Source organism: Dermacentor albipictus, unplaced genomic scaffold (assembly GCF_038994185.2).
Source record: "Dermacentor albipictus isolate Rhodes 1998 colony unplaced genomic scaffold, USDA_Dalb.pri_finalv2 scaffold_11, whole genome shotgun sequence".
NCBI lineage: Eukaryota > Metazoa > Arthropoda > Arachnida > Ixodida > Ixodidae > Dermacentor > Dermacentor albipictus.
In genome coordinates this window covers 6,272,185-6,289,197 of record NW_027225565.1, presented here as the reverse complement: position 1 = coordinate 6,289,197, position 17,013 = coordinate 6,272,185, and the positions used below count along the sequence as shown (strand labels likewise).

Below are 17,013 nucleotides of genomic sequence, written 5' to 3'. Positions count from 1 at the left end.
TTACTTTCCGCAAAAGAAGTAACAAACTGTCACCATGCGACAATTCGCTGCGCCGCAACAATGTATCTTTTTTTTTTCCTTTTGTACTGGAGCGAGCACACCGAAATGAAAAAAAAAAACGCTAAGGAGAGTATGTTCGCCACAAGGCAATGCCTACTTTGGGCACCTAATGTGGCTACCGAATGAATATCGAAGAAAACGTGGGACGCTTGGTCCACCGAGAACCATGCGCATAGTGCTCGGTATACTACACCGGCGAGACAAGACTTTCCGGAGCTGTTGCGCTCAAGCGAACGCAGTGCAATCCGTCGAGTATTCACAGTGATGGCGTTGAGCGACCACTGTTTCTTTTTCTAGTCTGCTAGCCAGAAGGCCAGAGAAAACCAAACGCGCACCGAAGTGCGCCGCGTGGTGGTCGGGGCAACACGAGAAAAACGCATGCGCTCTGGCTGGCTCTGGCAGCACGCAGGTAGGGTAGCGACAATAAAAAAAAGTAAGAGGCTCAATGTGTCCTCACGAATAAAAGTCAAAGTAGAAAAAATAAATAAGAACGTAGTTACCCTGGCTGACTTTACTGTCTTGACATGGATGCTTTGGCGTAGGTGAAAAAAAAAAGAAATGTTGATATTTTTTTGTGCGACATGACGGCACAAATGAACCACCACAACGCTTCGTCTCATCGGATCTTGCCATAGATCTCGCTGCGTGTTTTGTCAACCTGTCTGATAGTGTGTTGATTTGGCTTTCTCGTTGTATGTTCCCATCTAAGACTTTAGAAAAGTCAAAGCACCTTTGGCGTCAAATGTTTATAACATTAGCCCTACAAACTTCCGCACTTGAATATCTGAAGCACAACTTTGGAAATGTCAATGCGCGTTTCGCACCAAAGTTTATGAGAACTTTATGCCTATAAAGTTTCGGAATTGAAATACATCCGCTCCGTAGGTTCCGCGGCCTCCGCGCGATTCCGCGGCGAGCCCGTTCGCCATCAAAACGCCCTTGAAGCTTTGCGCTCGGGTGGGGCTCCTGGCATTATGTGACTCCAGGTGCAAGGGCGTTGCCGCGAAATCCAGCCCGAGTTCGCAATGTTCGCGGTGAAATGTCTTTCCGAGCGTGAAAATTACATTCAAGACAAAATCTAGAATGATTTCCGGCGCCGGGGGTTCTTTGGTCGACGGTGCATGGACAGCACGAAAAAATTTCGGGCTTGGGGGGGGGGGGGGGGGGAGGGCGCTGAAGCACCATAAGCCCCCCTGGCTACGCCCCTGGTAGTGGCTGCCTTTGGAGGCGTGCAGCATGGTAGGCTATAGCTTGGTGCCGCAAGGCAAGGAGCTGCGTGAAGCTTGGCTGGCGAAACTTAGAACCGGCAGACAACCATCGGCTACAACTCGGGTATGCAGCAAGCACATGCGCGAGGAATATTTCTGCTACAGCGCCAGGACTGTGATGTTTGGCGAGTAGCAGAAAACGCGCACTGAGACGCGCGCCTGCGCCCGCTGCCCGGCTGTCATGACGGTTTGGTCTATGAACCTGTTGATGCTAGGTACTGGCAAGTTCACTGCAATGGAAAGGGAGCGGTAAGACGCACATTAAAAAAAAGGCATGGCATATAAGGTCATGTTTGTGTTACGAATTAATGGATTACGAAAAAGAAGCAGAGGGAAATCGCACGCTGAGAAGACCGACAAACATACAGCGCGACGCAACTTGAGAAATAATATTGAAATGTCCAAGAATTTAGAAGACAAAAAAAAAATATTGAATCGTCGCGACGGCACATTACAGTCGCCATAGGCGTCGAAGTCTCTATAACGAAAGTATTGTTGAACAGTTCTGATAGCGTCCACGCAACAATGATTGCTAGTGCACTGTCAAATGCTCATATGCTGCGACTTAAAGCTCACGGCACGGTGCGAAAACGCGCTCACAGCGAAAGCAAAACATTGTGCACGGACACGCATGCAGACGCGCAGTCGGTCACTGCGAACCCGTGCGATCGCTGCATTGAGTCTTCATTCTGTTATGCCCCATGTGGTTATACAGACAGCCCACTGTAAGAACATGTTTCACATAGTTTACTCTCAGCGTTTGCCTGCCTCTCACGCTAGATGCCGGTTCAGGAGACTCCATCGCGGCGACCGCGCGCAATGGCGTTCGCTGTATTGTCACGTGGTCGTGAAGTCAAAGGAACACAGTAGTAATACTGTGAACGACAAAAATTTTTATTGGGCGAACCTGTGCCCACAAAACAGGCTACACTTATAGCACAACGATAGCGGCGAACACGCTCGGCGATCGTCGAAAATCTGATCAGTGGGTCAAGCGCATCGGCTTTTATGGAGCAGTCGTCGAATGTTCCAGACTAATCGTTCGGACCCGCGTGCTTTCCACAAAGTTCTACACCATTCGCGTTACGCGATGAAATCAGATAACACAAGGTTCGGCGACAACAGACAGCCGGGTAGAAGCATCGATAACTTTCCAGAAACGTCGGATACGTGCAGGCGCGTCCCTCGCTGTGCGATTACAGTTGTTAAGCGGCGAAACGTAGTCGCCCGATAAAGATAAGTACACGTGTCAGTATGTATTCGGTAAAGAGGTAGCGTCTGTAAACGATTCTGTGCTTTCAGTTTGCCCAAGATTATTATATCGGATGTCAAAAACTTCCATAGTTTTGAGAGTAGCAGCATAGAGAAAGGTAGCAGCATAAAGGTCCAGGAGGGCTGCCGCGTGGTTTTTATCGAGCGCCGTAAGCGAAACCTACGAGGAGCGCGCCGCGTGATCCCTCATACTACGCAAGGGAGGCGCTTCCAACAGATGGCGACTCCGCAACTCCTCGCCCCCAATAGTACTGTTGCCGATATGTCCGTTTTTTTTTCCCTTTCTTTTTCCATGTGAAAACGATCCTTTATCAGTTGTCTTTATTCTCCGCAGCACTGTTGCCATAGGGTTTAAAATTAATTTTTTGTTCGTTGTTGCATTATTTTTTTCGACTTTGAATGCTATTGTTACCCCCTTGCTTTCATAGTGTATCTTGTTAAGTTATTGGGTTCATTCACATCCTTCTGCACTAATTGATGTTCTACTTTGTTAAGGTGTTATTGTATTTTAATCTACATTGCATGTATTTACTGTACTGCCCCCCTTACAGCATGTCCCTCGAGGGCTCTGTAAGGTAGTAATAAACAAATAAATAAACTGTGCAAAATTTTGCACACACTAAACGATGACAGGAAGGGACACATAGACCAGCGCAGACTCTACGCACAGAGGCAGTCTCTAACGAAAAAATCCCTTTTCTCCACTCCCGTTCCTCGTGATGTTCCTTGCCAATGTGAGCCTATAGGGCATCTGTAGTGAAGGTTCCACGCAGTACTTGGAACCTAACCCGAGCATATTCTACTTTTCTTCCTCTGGTGCATCTACGAGAAGAAAAGAGAGAAGGAATGCGAGTGAAAAAAATAATTTTTCCGTTAAGGCTCTTCAAGTTTGCGCTGGTCTATGTGTCCTTTTCTACTATGTCTGTGTCTATGAGTCCTGCATAAAATTTTGCACAATGAAGTGAAACGAACTAGCCTGCCTTTCAGTCTTATTGCAGTTCATTTCTTGTTTTTCAAGCTTTTTCTGCGTATCGTCAATTAGATGTAACAAATCCCTCGGTTCTTGTTTCCATGATCACTGTGTGCGAGAGCAAGGCATGCATTTTAGGGTGGCACATCAGTGGGCACGGGAGAGCAGCTACCATGCCGTCGCTGCTAAGCTCTCCTTTCTGCTTTCTTGTGCAGATTGCTGTTTTCGGCTCGTCGTTGTCACCGTCTAGCACGTGTGCTACGTCTACATCCCGATCGAATTTCCTGCTGGATCCACCGCCACAAGCAGCTGACGACAGCCTTGATTATCTGAGCATGGAAGACGTCATCATCTTCACGCCTGTATCAAGTGGGACACTGCCGCCAGCGGCAGCACTGCAGCGCTCAGATTTAAGCAACTGGCATCAGCAAGGCGCTTCCAGTGGGCACGGGAGAGCAGCTACCATGCCGTCGCTGCTAAGCTCTCCTTTCTGCTTCCTTGTGCAGGTTAGTTAGTCCGAATCGCTTTTTTGTAAACGTACAAACAATGTCGGTTTGCTGCTCTTCCCTTGCCCACAAGTGCTGGCTGTCACTCTGAGTGATTGTGTGTCTGTTGCTATGTTGATCTTACTTTCCGGGGATGTAGAATTAAACCCTGGTCCCCATACTGAAGCTCAACATAAGCACAATGAAGTTATGGCGGCCATAGCTGCTTTGTCGTTCAAATTTGACACGCGACATGCCGAGATGATGAATGCCATAGCTGAACTAAAGGCTAACCAAGAAAACCTTACTGAGACCGTTTCAGACCTTTCCAATAGAGTGACTGCTGTGGAAGCTGCGGTTGAGTCTTTTGAAAATATGCTTTCAGGAAGTGATATTACTACCGCAGTCCATGAAGCAGTTTCAAATGAAAGCGCTTCGCTCGCGTCAAGACTAGACGTTCTGGAGGACCATTCAAGACGCGACAACTTGATCTTCTATGGTATCTCAGACAACGTATCAGAAACGTGGGCTCAATCAGAAGCCCAGATCCATAACCTTCTTAGAAACTGTCTCAACATGACTCCCTCGGAAGTCGCTATCCATAGGGCTCATAGGCTAGGCACATACGTTGTCGGCAAGACACGGCCTGTTATAGCTAAGTTTGTGTCTTCCAAAATGAGAGACCATAAACTCTCGTAAAAAGCGAAGTTTAAAGCCGATGGTATTTCAGTCGGCGAAGACTTTTGCAAAAGCCACTCGTCAATCACGGAAAGCACTAAATGACTTTGGCAAAGCCAGCGGCCAGTCTTTTTCTTTGCGACATAACAAACTAATCATAGGTAAAAAATGTTACGTTTATTGCGCAGCTGCAGATGAAGTATGCGAGATCGGACCAGCTAGGAGCGCGATTACCCCAACAAACAACAAACCATCGGGTTCACAATCTTCACATTTGGGTGCAGCATAGCTATCTCGTGTTCCAAAGCAAGCAAACTCCTTATCACTTCTTTTTACAAATGTCCGAAGTATCGCCAACAAACGCACATCACTGTCATCACTTATCGACGCATTCTCAGCTGATATAGTTGTGCTCACCGAAACATGGCTTTCAGCAAAAATTAAAGATAGTGAAATACTAGACTGTCAAAAAACATATAACTTTTACAGGTACGATCGCGATTTCCGTACGGGCGGAGGTGTACTGATTGCCGTGAGCTCTGCTATCCCTTCCTTCACTATCCCCACTGACTCACCATTAGAAATAGTTCGCACTCGTGTTCGTTTTCCCACTGGAGACCTCATCTTTTGCGAGTGTTATAGGTCCCCATCCTCCACTACCAATTTCTGAACTGACCTTCATGACGTCCTTAGCAAATTAGTTGTTCGATACCCAAAATCACATTTGTTCTTACTAGGTGATTTCAATTTTCCAAACATAGTGTGGCAAAATCGTGTTCCCTCCCTTAAGCAGTCATCTCCCGAGTGCACCCATTTTTTGGACATCTGCGCTGATTTTAATCTAACCCAGCTGATTCATGAACCCACACGCACTACCAGCACTTCGTCTAATACTTTAGACCTCTTTTTTACAACAGCTCCAGATTTGGTTTCGCCTCCAACATACCTTACAGGAATAAGTGACCACTCGCTTCTCCACTTAACACTTAAGAAGAAAGTTCGCTCGAAGAAAACAGTTAAAACGATATGTGATTACCATGCCGCCGATACCACATCCATTTTAAATGAGCTTGAATCATTCATTACTGACTACACAGTCAACTTTTTGAACGTACCGTTGAAGAGAACTGGTCATTGTACAAGAACAAACTGCTAACGCTAATGGATCGCTATGTACCTAAAAGAAAGATTGTTTCGAGTCCTTCCTCGCCATGGTTTACTGGAATTCTGCGCCGTCTGCGCAACAAAACGAAACGTATTTTTCGTCGCGCCAAAGCAACTAATCTTCCCGAACGCTGGGCAGCATATCATTGCATTCACGCAGAATATACTATCGCTATTACAAATGCAAAAAATATTTTTTTCGATAACACCCTCCCATCACTTTTGCAGTCTAATCCACGTAAATTCTGGAATATTGTTGGTGGCAAAGAAAGCAAAACAATCCAACTAGCCCGTTCTGACAATGTCGCGATCCCTCCGAACCAGTGCTGTTCCGTTTTGAATGATGTATTTGCTTCTGTCTTTCACAAATGTGCTCCTGCCACTCTACCGTCGGTAACTAAATGCTCCTATTTACCAATGAATTCCATTTATATAGATTGGGTCGGCATACAAAAGTTGATTGAAAACCTGAAAATATCTTCATCAGGTGAAGACTCAATTAACTGTAGAATGCTTAAAATTACTGAACCATATTCTTCCATTATGCTTTCAATGCTCTTTTCCCAGTCTCTAGGTTCCTCAGTTCTTCCAAGCGATTGGAGGGTTGGCAAGGTTGTTCCGGTCCCTAAATCAGGTAACACTCATTCCCCCGATAACTATCGTCCTATATCACTGACAAGTATACCATGCAAAATATTGGAGCATATTATACATTCTCATCTGATTGATTTCCTTGAGTCTAATTCCTTCTTTTCGACTGAACAACACGGTTTCGGGAAAACATTTTCATGTGACACGCAACTCATATGTTTTACTAATGACCTATTTACCCATACTGATATGGGCTTCGATGTAGACTGCGTGTTTTTGGACTTTGCAAAAGCTTTCGACACTGTTTCACATGATCTTCTCATTCTTAAACTTAGCATGCTTAACATTGACCCTAATGTACTAAACTGGATTAAAAGTTTTCTGTCTAATCGAACTCAGTACGTTTCAGCTAATGAATGTTCATCCTCTCGCACTTCCGTAACATTGGGTGTACCACAGGGATCGGTACTGGGACCCCTCCTTTTCCTCATTTACATAAACGACCTTCCTAAATGCATTTCCCATTCATCTATCAGGCTTTTCGCAGATGACTGCGTCATTTATCGCAAAATAACTAACCACACCCTAGCAAAAATTCTAATAGAAGTTTGTATTAGTCTAATACAGTTTTGTATTAGACCAATAGAAATTTCTATCAGTTGTACTGATTGACCTATAAGACCAATAGAGCCTATGTATTAGGCGTATTCGTCTTATACAAACAGTGTTGCATGTCTGCTAGTTTCGTTATTAGACTGATACGTCCTATTGACTTTATACAGATTGTTGCTGGTCTGTTGTGCAACATGCATTGTTGAATTCTGTTACCCCTTTTTGCTGCTTGTTTAATGCGAGGGTGAAAGTTTATGAAAAATTAAGTCTGTATTGGGGACCATTTGCAGAGAGGTCTCTGATTATTCGCTGAATAATAAAGAACAAAATGTGCAGCACACAGCATTCGCACGTTTGTATTAGTTTCATCGCACTAAGCTTATCTCTCAGCGATATACACGAAAGCGATCGACGCGCGTCAACATGGTCTTGCTAATTTTATTTCACTGGCGACGTCTCATAACTAGGCCTCTGTTGAGCCTCGTCGCGATGAGTCGTGAGGAAACAGCTATGTTTACAACGCAACAAATACTTCGCCACGAAAAAAAAAAACACAACGAACAACCAGCCGTGACCTGCGAGGCAGAGTCGCGATGCCCGGTGGGTTTACGAACGATGGTGCAATCGCAGCAACCATAGTTGTTTGCCACTGAAGTTGCGTTAGTCCCGTATCTTCTGTTGAAGTGCGCATAAAGCAGTGTTAAACTTGTAACCTAAATTGCTAACTTAATACCCCATATAAAAGGCCGTAATATTTATTGACATCAATGAGCAGTATCGCAGAGAAGGGAACACGGCAGGCGGGAAGATCGCAAAAGTACGGCCGTAGTCAGCCGTAGTTGCGCACAGCACGTGTGCATTGGCGGCTACCATGTTGCAGTGTACTGTAGCCATGTCAAGGCGAGGTGTGCGCGATTTTTAGTGAATTAACGATGTGTTTTTAAGGAACCCGAAGTGCTGGCGTCTGCGCAATCTTATTTCTGCAGTATAATACTTGGATATGGGTGTTGTGTGACTTCAAAACAACGGAAGGCAACTGTTTTTACCCCTGTGCTTCGTGGATCTATCAGCGTGCATCGATGTGATGTGTCTTCGCCGGCGCCGATTCCTTTCCATTTGGAGGTAACTATTGTACTTATTTATGCTTCTATAGTATAGTATAAAGTTATTTCTTTTTATCCCAATGGTGGATGCACTTCAGTACAGTGTGATTGGGCCGATTGTTGTGCGCATAGCAGCAGTGTCATGCATGTTTCCGACAATGGTGTGCAAGATTTCTGTCTAGAGTTGTTCTTTATCTGCCTACAGTTTCGATGTAACACACAGAACATTTTAACGCGATAGCGTTAAGGAGCTCGTGTCGCAGAAAAGCCGGTGTCGTCGGCGTCGGCATTTGCGGCGTTGACCGTGAGCGATAAATCACTGCAGGCGCTTCATAAATAAAAAGCAACTTCCAAGATTGGCCCGGTGGGAATCGAACCAGGGTCTCCGGAGTGTGAGACGGAGACGCTACCACTCAGCCACGAGTTCGATGCTTCCAAGCGGTGCAAACACGCCTCTAGTGAATGCGGTGTTGCCTTCGAAACGAGCCGTGGAAAGTTATACTGCGGTGTATATCGGTAATTATGAACATGTAACGTACAGAAGTCACAATTACACGAGTTGCGAAGTGCGTTTCCGCTGCATTTCTTCTGCGCTTTCCGCACACGCAAAGCCATCTTGCGGCAAACACAGAAGACCCCCTCCTCTCAATGTACGGCGCTGCCCCGACAGGAGGCGCGCCGCGCGCGCATTGGGACCGCTGCCAGGCGCGTCGCGGGACTCCCTCTCCCCTGACGACGCTTCGCCGTGCTCCCGGTTTAGATTACTATCTATCTCTCCGCCCGTGCCGATCACGACGTCACTGTAACGACGTTTGGCTGGCGTAGATCGTTTCTCCTCCGAGACACCGAGTTCTTTGGTTCGTTCCGTTCGCTCAGGCGCACGTTTCGTTGCCGCGCCGAACGCTGCGTTGCTCGACGCTCACCGCGTGATAGGTGGGCGCTAAGTCCGATGCGGGGCGCATCGTAAGTGATCGCTGTGCCGTAGCGCATTGTCTTATACCCCTTGGCGGGTCGACGGGAACGCTGTCGCGTCCCACTCTTGAAGGCGAAGCTTAAGCGTCCTCCAATTTTTTTGGTGCATTTTATGTGCTGTCTAATTGTTTTGTCATATCAGATGGCGTCATTTTTCTTTATGATAAACATATCGAACTAAGCATATCAAACTTCGCCCTAAAATTAGTTTGGAAATTACGGGGCCATATTATTCCAATTTAGAAGCAAATATTGCCTGCTTAAACATTTAGTGGTAGAACTAGCACCCCTGCTTTTAAATGTTTCTATATGTGTGTATGTTTCAACCCAGGTTTTTCTGACCACCCCAAAAGGACGTTCTCCGGTCGAAGTGGTGGAGTAAAAGCTCTGGCAATCAAAATTGCTGACCTGACGAAGATCTCGAAAGAGAAATCTGTAAAAATATTTGTGTGCTAATAAATGCTCCTAGCAATTATGCATGTTTTTCATTCTGTAACTGGTGCATTGAGACCTTTTCTTTCACACCAATACGCCGATGTACCTATTAGACTAATACGCCGATATACCTATTAGACTAATTCACCAATAGACCTATTAGACTAATACACCAATAGACCTATCAGACTAATAGGCCAATACACCAATAGGTCTATTAGACTAATACACTAATAGACATAATAGACTGTATTAGTGTCAATAACCTCATAGGCTATTAGTTTTTGTATTAGAATTTTTGCTAGGGCACTGATACTGATAAGCCTCAAAACGATCTTAGAAGCATATCCAACTGGTGCGATAAATGGCTCATGCGACTAAACGTTAATAAATGTAAAACAATGCATGTATCAAGCCGCACTAACACTGACAATACGCGTGTTTACTTACTTCACGATACTTCTCTTGAATTCGTCAACTCGTACAAATACCTAGGTGTCCATATTTCACGTAACTTATCATGGCATACGCCCATCAAACACGTCACTAATAACGCTAACCGGGTTCTTGGATACTTGCGTCGAAATTTCTCTGCTACGCCTATGCCGATAAAGCTTACCCTCTACAAAACATTAGTGCGACCAAAGCTAGAATATGCATCCACCGTATGGGATCCCCATCAACTCACACTGATAAACACTCTAGAATCCATCCAGAATCGCGCAGCACGTTTCATCTTATCGAACTATTCCCGTCACGCCAGCATTACTTCCATGAAAAACACACTTACATTACCGGAGCTTTCATTGCGCCGTAAGTGTTTTAGACTGTCTTTTCCACAGGCTGTATCACCGCAACCCACTATTAAAGGATCGTCTTATTACTCGCCCTTCATATATTTCATCCCGTTTCGATCACATGTTTAAAGTTGGTGTTCCATATTTTAGAACAAAGCTGTGTCATAGTTCTTTCATTCCTAAAACAAGCGCCGACTGGAACGACCTTCCTCCCTCCATCGCTGCCATTTCTGACGTTGGCAATTTCAAAACTGCTGTATTTTCTGCCGTTTTGTAATACCTATTATTGTATAATTATGTACTTTTTTTTCACTTACCACTCCTTTCTGTAATGCCTTCGGGCCAGGAAAGTATCCGAAATAAAATAAATAAATACATAAGACTTGCCCGGATGAACTACGCTATACAACTGAACGGGTGCCAATGCCGGTAGGCCATTGCTGGAGGGTATGCAAGGTCTTCAGCTCGGAGTGTTGGAGGCAGTGTCGCTTTTTCAAGGACCGTCTTCGAGCGGCAAGTTCATCGGGCATTGATGTCAGACCTGACTGGAGATTGTATCGTATGAGGCACGATTGAGCTACGAACTTAAAGGGCCCCTGAAACGGTTCGGACAAATTTTGTAGGCGCGTAGGGTACAGCTTAAGTAGGACATTCGCACCACAATTTAAGTGAAGCGTTACGTATTAATGGAGCTGCAAGCGATTAGAAGTTATCCTCCTCCCTAGCTGTGATTTTCCTCCTCAACTCGCTCGCCGAGCGAGCGGTGCTAAGCTCCGCCTTCACTGGTTCAGCGTCACGATGCGACGTCACATCGTTCACTTCCGGTTGTTTTGGAGCACGCCCCCTCGCACGCGAGACCTCTCCGCTAGCCGCTTGGCCGTCGACCGAGAGCTATCGAAGCAGCGTGCGTTGCGAGCATTCTGTCGTAGCACCGAACGTGCCCGGAATTCCGGTAACCACAGGCAAGCTGGTCATTTCGGCAAATGACTGGAGGCATAAACTCAAGCTGATGAAGGAACTTTAGCGTAGACGTACGTGAGCAGCCTGATCGGTCTGCACGGTCCAGACACTCGCTGGCGCAGCGCTTAACCAGTCAAACAAAGCGCTAATATTGCTCTAACCAAGTGTAAAACATTTTAGACATTTATAAAAACAACGTGTTGATGATTACACTCCTGCAAAAAATACACACCAGCAGCAAAGACGAATACACTTCGTTGCTGCTACTGTGTATGGTTGAGCTCTGTGCCACCAGGTGGCTGAACCGTGCAGACCATTCGCATTTGCCCTTCTGCTCATATCGTGGCTCAACCCAGCAGTCAAGCGGCCAGACCCTGTCCCCTTGCGCTTGCGTTTGCCCCAATACCGGACTCGCGAAACGCTATTGCGTTAGTAATCTTGCGATGTAAAGTGACGGCCACAAACGCGCAAATCCTCGCGCCGATCGGATAGCGGCAGTCCGATGCGCAGCAGCCATGCAGTTCGCTTGTATACTGCCTTGCAGAGGGACACGATGTCGCAGCTTGACATATTGCCAGTCGCTAGGTTTGCAGTCCACAAGGCAACAAAGTCGAAACATAGTGCTCGCGAAAAGACTGAGACCGACTCTAACCGCCGAGCTCTCGTCAAAATGGAGTACGTTGTAACGCAAGCAGACGACACTTGCTGTGTGCCGGAAGTGCTGAAGTGTACCGAAAAATTGTTCTTGTGCATTCTCTTTATGTCACTTTCTTTTTATAAAAACAAATGAACTAACATTCAACTATTACGAAGATTATTTGTTCACCATAAAGTTGGAAAAATTATCAATCACGCGGCCTGGTCAGCCAACCGGATAGCTCACCCCACTGACGTCATATGGGTGATTTCCGTCATATGGGTAGGGGCGGCTTAAAATTCCGCCGAGCAGCGTGCTGCGATCGGCAGCGGTGTGCATTTTTAAAACCTTAAAATAAATTACAGGCTTTACGCATAGCACTTAGATATGTGTCAATTAATGATCAGAAGGACCTACTCTAACGACTCGGTACGTTTGTAGAAAATCATTTCAGGGTCCCTTTAATATAGGTGTTGCAGCAGCAACTATGGGCATTTTTGCCTAGGGGCTCTATTCTGGACACGCATGGCGGCTGCACAGCCGCCATTATCCGCCATGTTTACTCTCTTATTGGCTGTGGCGAGCTCACGTGCCTTGAAATTTTTGCCGGGAAACGGAAGTTTTGCGAAATGTCATTTTGCGTTTTCATCAAGATGACGAAACGTGACGTGAAGCTGCAAATGTTATGGACTAATACATTTTTTTTGTCCTTGGCAGATATATTGTGATGTTAGCGCTTCAAAAAGAATGTGAGCGGTAGCGTGCAGAAGCCAGTGCAATGCATCTGCAATTGCGCGTATATGTGGTGGCGATTCAAGATATGCGCCATGCCAGCTTGCTGATTGGCTGAAGGAATATCTCATGAGGAGCGTCACAGGAAGGGCTATTTCGTAAACGTCATTTTGACGATGCGTGACGTTGCGCTGGGCCGCCATTGCTGAGATTTTCCGCCATAATTTTTGCTGCGACGAGCCGCGCGAATTATGCTAATGGGCAGCCATATGCAATGGCAGCTGAGAGGAATGCGTATCGCCACATTTTCCCCGTCGTTTGGCACTACGAAAATCTTTTGTTCATTACGCGTGCTCATAGTATTTGCATCGCTCTCGGGTGGTGTTGGCATTTGTGTTTGGAGCCATCATTTTTTAAAAGAACGCGTTTATACGAAATAATATTGGTTGAACATAGCAAACTTTCGGCAATGTTGTCCACTTTTCACTGCTGCATTTCTATTGTAATCAAGATTAATGCCTTTTCGCACAATCAAAAGTTATGACAACGGTATCTTTCTAATTTACAAAAAGAAATGTACGCAAGGCGGCGCCTTGAAGTTTCCTCCGTCGGTGCGAGTAACTAGCGAAATGAACAAGAGATGGCAACGCCGGCGCTTGCGTCGCTCTAGTGGATATCTCTGGCGTGCGCAACGCTATCGGTGATATGCGGCCGTTTCTCAGCCAGCCGAGTCGGGCTGAGTCACTTGCGTTTCACGAGATAGCGATAACGACGCCTAGAGCGTGCGCGCATCACCACTGGTAGGTCGCGTATGTTGTCTTAAGCAAGAAAACAAGCGCGTTGGCGCCAACATGCGATGACTCATTCCGTTTTCCGGGGACACGCATCCTAGCTATTGAAGCAGACGATGGCTTGTACGCAGCAGACGACGGAAGCGAGAAGCGTTTTTGACGGAATAATTATACGCTTTGAGATAGCTGCTTTATTTTTACTGCGGAGGAAAACTGTTTTGCTTTACCGATAACGCTATATTCAGTGCCTTCATTTCAATTTCTTAGGCGAAACGTCAAGTTGGCGTCACGTTACGTAAGCAAAACTGGGCCACCAGCGCCATTTTGTTTGCGTCGCGCCTACGTCACGCATTAAAGAAAATGGCGGAATGTCCAGAATAGCGCCCAAGGAAAGAGAAGAAACAAGCCGAGCCAGGAAAGCTTCTGGTTTTCAGAGACGCACCAGTGGAAGAAAAGCAGAAGAATAGCCCCAGGTTAGGCTCCAAGTTCTGCGCGGAACCTTCACTACGGATACCCGATAAGCTTGCATTGGCAAGGAACATGTTGAGGAACGTGTAGGAAGAAAAGGATTTTTTCATTAAAGACTGTATTGAAGTCTGCGCTGATCTGTGTGTCCTTTTCCTGTTGGCGTTTATTGCGGAAAATCTTCTGCAATAAAGTCGAACCAACTAGCCCGCCTTTCAGACTTATTGGAATAAATAAAATCTGGAGCGAAAAAATTATGGTGCAAATTCGTTCAATTTCATTTGCATAACCGAACAATAATTACAGATAACAGCACAAATTTATTTTGTGCAAAAACTCGGCACTACTGATAAGCTGCACTGAAACATTATGCCTGTTGCATGTTCTTCAGGCCACACATAGTCCTCGAGCCTGCTACTCTGCTCAGGGGGAGAAGAAAGAGGAGAAAAACGTGGTCCAAGGAGTAATAATGAGGACCGGCAGTAGCATGTGAAAGGCCCTTTGACAGCCTGTGTTAACTAAATATTCTAAGTGAGTTTTGTTGGCTAGCTTCATTGATATGACCGGCTGACAGTCAGCCCAGTAACACTTTTTCGCGGAACACCTATTGTTATTTGGGGCTAACGAAGAGATCAATGCCTAGCGTTCAGTCATACTGCGGACAAGCAACAAGCACGTGTGCTGCACTCTTTCAGGTATTTCGCGTCACATTCTGGCGAGTCCACGTGCCAGATGCGATGCAAATATTGTTGCATTAACACAACACCTAGTCTGCCCCCGATGCAATACGATGGACTACTAAAAGGTGCTGCTGCTTTTAAAATCACTGAAAGGTTGTGTGCATTTACACATGAGCTAGCATAGTTGAGCCACAAGTTCAGGCAATGCATGGATGAAAAGCTGCAGAAAGGGTGGCCAACCTAAACAGAAAACCTATTTTTTTGCTTTCAGTTGCACTCCAGTGAAAAAAAATTGCAGCGTTCCGGTTCACTTCCGGTTTTATACACGTTTTGATACAAAGTTTTTTTCTGGTTTTCATTTCAGTTCATTTGATACACTGACATTTTGACATGTAATGTGGTTTGAAAAAGTATTTTTCCTTGTCAATTCCAGTTTTGCAGTTATGCACTTGGAAAAAGAATTTTAATCTCAATTTCTGTCATTGCAAAGGAAGATGCTCCCAGGGAATCTCGTGCTTCATTGCAGTAACTGTTCCTCTTTCACATTGGCACGAGACAAACCTAGCAGCTCCGTTTTACAACTTTTCGAAATGCTCAAAGTGACCTCCGATGGTTCCCAGAGCTGACAAGTGCATTCCAATATCAGCTGAACGCATGCTAGATACGCAGTATTCTTTAAAGCAAACTCTGAGCTTTTCAGGTTCAACTGAATGAGGCCCTGCCAGCTTTCATGTCCAATTCATCAACATGTGTGCTGCATGTACAACTGGAAGGAAATAGCACTCCCAAATATTTGTAAATTTCAGTTTTTCTTAGATTATCATGTGACATTAACTTACAATTGGCTTCTTTTTAGTTAAACACACACACATACTTTTTAATGTTCAGATGCATATTCCATTGGACACACCATCTGTAAGGTTTTTCCAAGTCATTCTGCAGCTGATCCACATTGCACATATAATTTTCCTATAGACAACACAGTCATCTGCAAAATGATGACTGTATTGATGACGTGATGAAGAAAATGTCCTTAATATAGAATAAAAACAAAAGGGGTACAAACACAGCCCTGTGCAATCCCTGATGTAAAGTTAACAAACTTCATTTTTTTTGCCATTTAGTAAAACACATTAGTTACAGTGTGATAAGTAATTTTCAATCCACTGAATAACTACTTGAAATAAATTGAATTGTCTCAGTTTTTGCAGGAGAAGGGAATGCGTCAGTGTCAAATGCCTTTTGCATGTCGAGAAATACACAGTCAACGTGACCATCATAGCCAATTACAGATGCTAAATCATAATAAAATCAAGCTACAGGGGCCCTCTGAAAAAGATATTCACATTTAGAATCAGCAGACAAAGGTTCTTTCTAGTTTTGTTTAACCAGAATACTATGCTAATCCGCATTGAAGGTGACCGGATATTACATGTGAACTTTGAAATAGACGCAATTAGGTTTTACCGAAAGAAGACCTTCCCCTATTACACAGCAGCTAAAAAAAGGTCCTTCATTGTTCGTAATATTTTTAAGATGCAAAAGGTTTATCGAGATCTTCACAGCTGCCAAATGTACATGGTAAAAACGGTACACATATTTGAATATAATTTTATTGGCACTTTGAAAGTTGACAAAATAATATGTGAAAACTGATGAAATCTCTAGAACAGTCAAACAACTATGAAGGTGATATTATAACTGAAAATGAAAGCCCCAAAAATGCTGAGTGAGGACTAGCCAATGCTGAAAATATGGCATAGTAAACTTTTAAATAAATATTATAAAACTCTGCTGGATCGATCAGGTCACCAGGGAAGTTAAACAATATCAGTTCTTGTTTTTAGAATCCAAAAGGAAATACACTGTTTTATATGCTTCTTGCATCTCACCGGAAAATCACTTTATGTAATGATAATATAGTATACTGATTCACTATGGTAACCAAATACCGCAGTAATTCTCATTAACCATTACATAAATTTGTAAAGTGTAGGAGGTAGAGTTCTTGTCAGGTACCAGTAGCCTTTGACTTCTCCCCTCAGCTATGGCCTGGAAATAAAGCAGATTAAAATTTCAATTACTGCACAAGCCTAAACACAATTAAAATTGATGTTATAAAATGCACATTTGCTCAAACCAAAACACATGTTAAATGTACGCCAGCCCCACACCAGTACTAGAACAGTACAGACGCCTTTCAGAAATACAGGACTGTAATAAAAGTGCATAACTAAAGTAGTCAACACTAAAATTCGTAAAAGCCCATAGTGAGGACAGGGGAGGGCACGGTGAATAGCATGCATTTTTAAAAAAGCTTGCCCTGAGCATGCACATTTTT

At 44.7% G+C, this 17,013-nt stretch overlaps 3 protein-coding genes across 3 annotated transcripts in view; all 3 read right to left on the bottom strand.

Moving 5' to 3' along the window:
- The window catches only part of LOC139051245 (uncharacterized), a 79,551-nt gene extending 69,219 nt beyond the window's left edge, over nucleotides 1-10,332 (bottom strand). Inside the window, exon 1 of the mRNA XM_070528236.1 lies at nucleotides 10,299-10,332. Coding sequence (XP_070384337.1) covers nucleotides 10,299-10,322 — 24 coding nt within the window. The 5' untranslated portion in view covers nucleotides 10,323-10,332. The remainder of the gene's footprint in view (nucleotides 1-10,298) is intronic.
- The window catches only part of LOC135905885 (serine-rich adhesin for platelets-like), a 40,218-nt gene extending 29,762 nt beyond the window's left edge, over nucleotides 1-10,456 (bottom strand). Inside the window, exon 1 of the mRNA XM_070528234.1 lies at nucleotides 10,401-10,456. The gene's annotated coding sequence lies outside the window, so the exon portion shown is untranslated. The remainder of the gene's footprint in view (nucleotides 1-10,400) is intronic.
- Nucleotides 10,457-16,267: 5,811 nt separating this feature from the next.
- LOC139051390 (histone acetyltransferase KAT5-like) overlaps nucleotides 16,268-17,013 on the bottom strand; it is a 107,151-nt gene continuing 106,405 nt past the window's right edge. The window contains exon 19 of the mRNA XM_070528410.1: nucleotides 16,268-16,724. The gene's annotated coding sequence lies outside the window, so the exon portion shown is untranslated. The remainder of the gene's footprint in view (nucleotides 16,725-17,013) is intronic.